This window comes from Aedes aegypti, chromosome 3 (assembly GCF_002204515.2).
Source record: "Aedes aegypti strain LVP_AGWG chromosome 3, AaegL5.0 Primary Assembly, whole genome shotgun sequence".
Lineage (NCBI taxonomy): Eukaryota > Metazoa > Arthropoda > Insecta > Diptera > Culicidae > Aedes > Aedes aegypti.
The window spans coordinates 168716245-168719404 of record NC_035109.1 but is presented as its reverse complement, the minus strand read 5'-3'; the positions used below and the strand labels follow the sequence as shown (position 1 = coordinate 168719404).

The window sequence follows — 3160 nt, the reverse complement described above, 5'->3', positions numbered from 1 at the left end:
CCATCAGCGCAAGGATTACCTATGGCTGCAGAATCATACCGGGATGGTATGATCTACCTGATGGTTTGTTGTAGCAGGGCTAGTTAATATCTTTGAAGACCTTTGGAAGACAACACTAAGGCTGTTTTCTCATGATAAAAGGCTGGCGACCCCACGCACTTTCATCCAGTCAACAGTTCAATTAACTCCCTTAGGCTACCCCTCCCCAATACCCAATATATAGTAATATATCATATATAGTGTTATTAAAGTATCCTACCGTAAAATTATAGAAATAAAGAAATTAAAAATTATACTCATCCATATTCATCCTTCAGATTCTCCATCATCAATGTTCCCAATCCGGATCCGGTTCCACCGCCAATCGAATGCACCATTTGGAACCCCTGGGAACAATCACAACCTTCCACCATTTTTCGGGCCACATTCATGATCCTGTCCAACATTTCGGCGCCTTCCGTGTGGTAGCCTCGGGCCCAATTGTTCCCAGCTCCTAGCATCCCGTTGACCATACTTTCCGGGGAAAAGAGCTGCCCGAAGCGGCTGCATTTCAAACCGACCATCGCACCCGGCTCCAGATCGGCGAAGATTGCCCTTGGTACTAAATTGCAGCAGGGAGCTTCCTCAAAGTACACGTTGATCCGTTGAAGTGGCAGAAAGTGTTTCCCTATAAACTGGCCGCGCTCGTTTAGGCAGTGCTCCTCGCAGATAGTTTCCCAGAATGTCTGGGCGATTTTGTTGCCACATTGTCCAAGATGAAGAGCAACGATTTCACGCATAACTGGAAATTTTGAGTTGCAGGCTGGCCGAAACTTATTTTTTGGGGTTTTTAAAAAGAATTTTCCAAATTTCTGACCACAAAAATATGCTCTAAATCAACACAAACAACTATTTCGTAGTTAATCTAAAAGATTGTGGTAAGATGCTATTTCAATCGAGAAGTTATCAATATTTCTGAAACGAACTCAGATTTCCTAATAATAATCGGACATTTTAAGGTTGTAGAATTGGTCTTAAACACTAGGAGCCACGGGATCAAATATCAGTTGTACCTCAAATTTCAATCAGCCATATCTCAATCGATTTTCAAAATTCGTATCTCATGTCACGGCGTGTATATGGGAAAGGATCATCAAAAAAAAAAAAAAAAAAAAATAGGCATCGCTAAATCTTTCACCATTCGAAAATAAAGGTATTAAGCTTTCATTTGACGTGTTCACCAAAAAAATTCACCGAGGGATCCCGAAAATTTTTTTATTTTAAAGTTTTGTTGCTTAGAGTACTATTTTTAAATGTAATCATTGTGAAAGACAGTTTCATTGGTCTTAAGCTCGATAAAAACTTCAATTCCTAATAAAAGTTCATATACCAAGCTGCATCAATACCCGGACTTCGATGCACAAAGCCCAGACCTCAACCCCATCGAGAATTTGTGGGCGCTCAACCCCATCGATATTTTGAGGCTTTTGAGCGCGTCTGGGAAGAACTAGAACCACAACACCTACAAAACCTGGTGAAAAGCATGCCGAAGCGCCTCAAGCAAGTCCTTAAGGCCAAAGGAGGACACATTAACTATTAAATTGCTTTTTATTTTTCTTAAATTATCTTTTCTGGGGCCAAGAAGGAAGTGGGCACTTTATTTTGTCACTATTTTTTTCAATACAAATTGATTTTCTTTTTCTTTGAGTAAAATTCTTTTTTATATCAAAATTTCGTAAGTGCAACTTTAATAGAATATTAAAAATAAAATATCAAAACAGATTTAAGTGTGTTAACTTTAATTTGAACTAAATCAATGAGAGAAATTCGAAAACTGGTGAGGTGGGCACTTTATTTTGCCTATCAGTGTATATCGATTCGATCACAGTTTCCTTTCATGGTTAGAATACATTAAATTTCTTCTTCTTCTTCTGTCTGGCATTACACCTCTGCTGGGATATAGCCTGTTTCCCAGCTAAGAACTCGTTGAAGTTATTAATTAAGAGTTTCTTTTGCCAATCAACCGTTATTCCATGAATTACTGTCCTTATTGGTTTATCATGAGTTTCATAAAAACTAGAATCCATCCACATTACAACATCCTGCGAAAGGGAACGAAATATTCTTAAACATCCCAAGTTTCAGCAAAAAGCTTAAAAAATCCTCATTAAACATATAATTGAGGTACCCGGTAAGTGACAATCCAAAGACTGTTTTATGGTATTGATTTTTTCATGTTCTTAAAATTGAATTTCAAAATTTAACAAGAATATAGTAACAATAACAAAATTTTCACAATAACTGCAGTGATTAAAACACGTAGGCAAAACAAGCAATTTTTACCATTTTATATTAATTTTAAATTGACACCATATTCAAATAATATATTTTTTCAACATGAAATATGGGTAATCATGTGATTAATGGCAACGGTAAGTATTATGAGGTAGATTATCTAGTCTCACTGGCCCCGCAGAGTAGAGTACTTGCAATAATTTTCAGTACATTTTTAAGACTTTCTTCAAAGGTATTTAATATCTCGAAAAGTTAGCTATTCGTGCGCACATCAGCATATACAGAGTGCGCCACCGTTTTCGTCGGTATGTGAAAATAGAATAACTTTGTAAACAATCTATCAATTTCTATGCATGAGGTATTTTTATTGATATTTAAACCATTGCAGTTTATTTGGGCTATTTCATAAAAACAACATAAATAAGCTCCTTTTGTTGCATTTTTCATTACCTTTTGAAGCATTTTGGGGGGTTTTGCAATGACATCGGCACAAGGGATTGCCTTGAGCTCGTCAATAGTCCCATATTTGCTAGCATACATTTTGCTTTTCGAATACATTCAAAAACTTAAGTCAGAAGGAGTCAAATCAGGATCTTCAAAATCATATCATATGTCCTTTCTTTTTGATATCAGATGTCCATGAAATTTCCGTTGCAGAAACTGAAAAAAATGATTTGCAGTGAGACATAGATCGCCGTCTTATTGAAGCTAGTAATAGTCAAGACCATTTTCACGAATTTGCAGGCAGACATAATGAGCAAACTTCCAAAGATATCATCGACTGTTTTGTACTGTTTAAAAAAAAAAGAACTCAATATTTTTTTTTAGCGAATGCTGGTCTAAACTATTACTACTTAATCATGGAATGGCGTTTCTTGAAATATGG

The 3160-nt window shown here is 36.3% G+C and overlaps 1 protein-coding gene across 1 annotated transcript; it reads right to left on the bottom strand.

Moving 5' to 3' along the window:
* Positions 1–266: 266 nt before the first annotated feature.
* LOC110678793 (tubulin beta-2 chain-like) lies at positions 267–848 on the bottom strand. Its single transcript, XM_021852173.1, has one exon. It carries the CDS (start codon positions 777–779, stop codon positions 297–299), a length of 483 nt encoding a protein of 160 aa, XP_021707865.1. The 5' UTR covers positions 780–848; the 3' UTR covers positions 267–296.
* Positions 849–3160: the final 2312 nt, after the last annotated feature.

Coding starts and splice junctions, on each gene's coding strand:
- LOC110678793 (XM_021852173.1), bottom strand. CDS start 779: ATGCGTGAAATCGTTGCTCTTCATCTTGGACAATGTGGCAACAAAATC.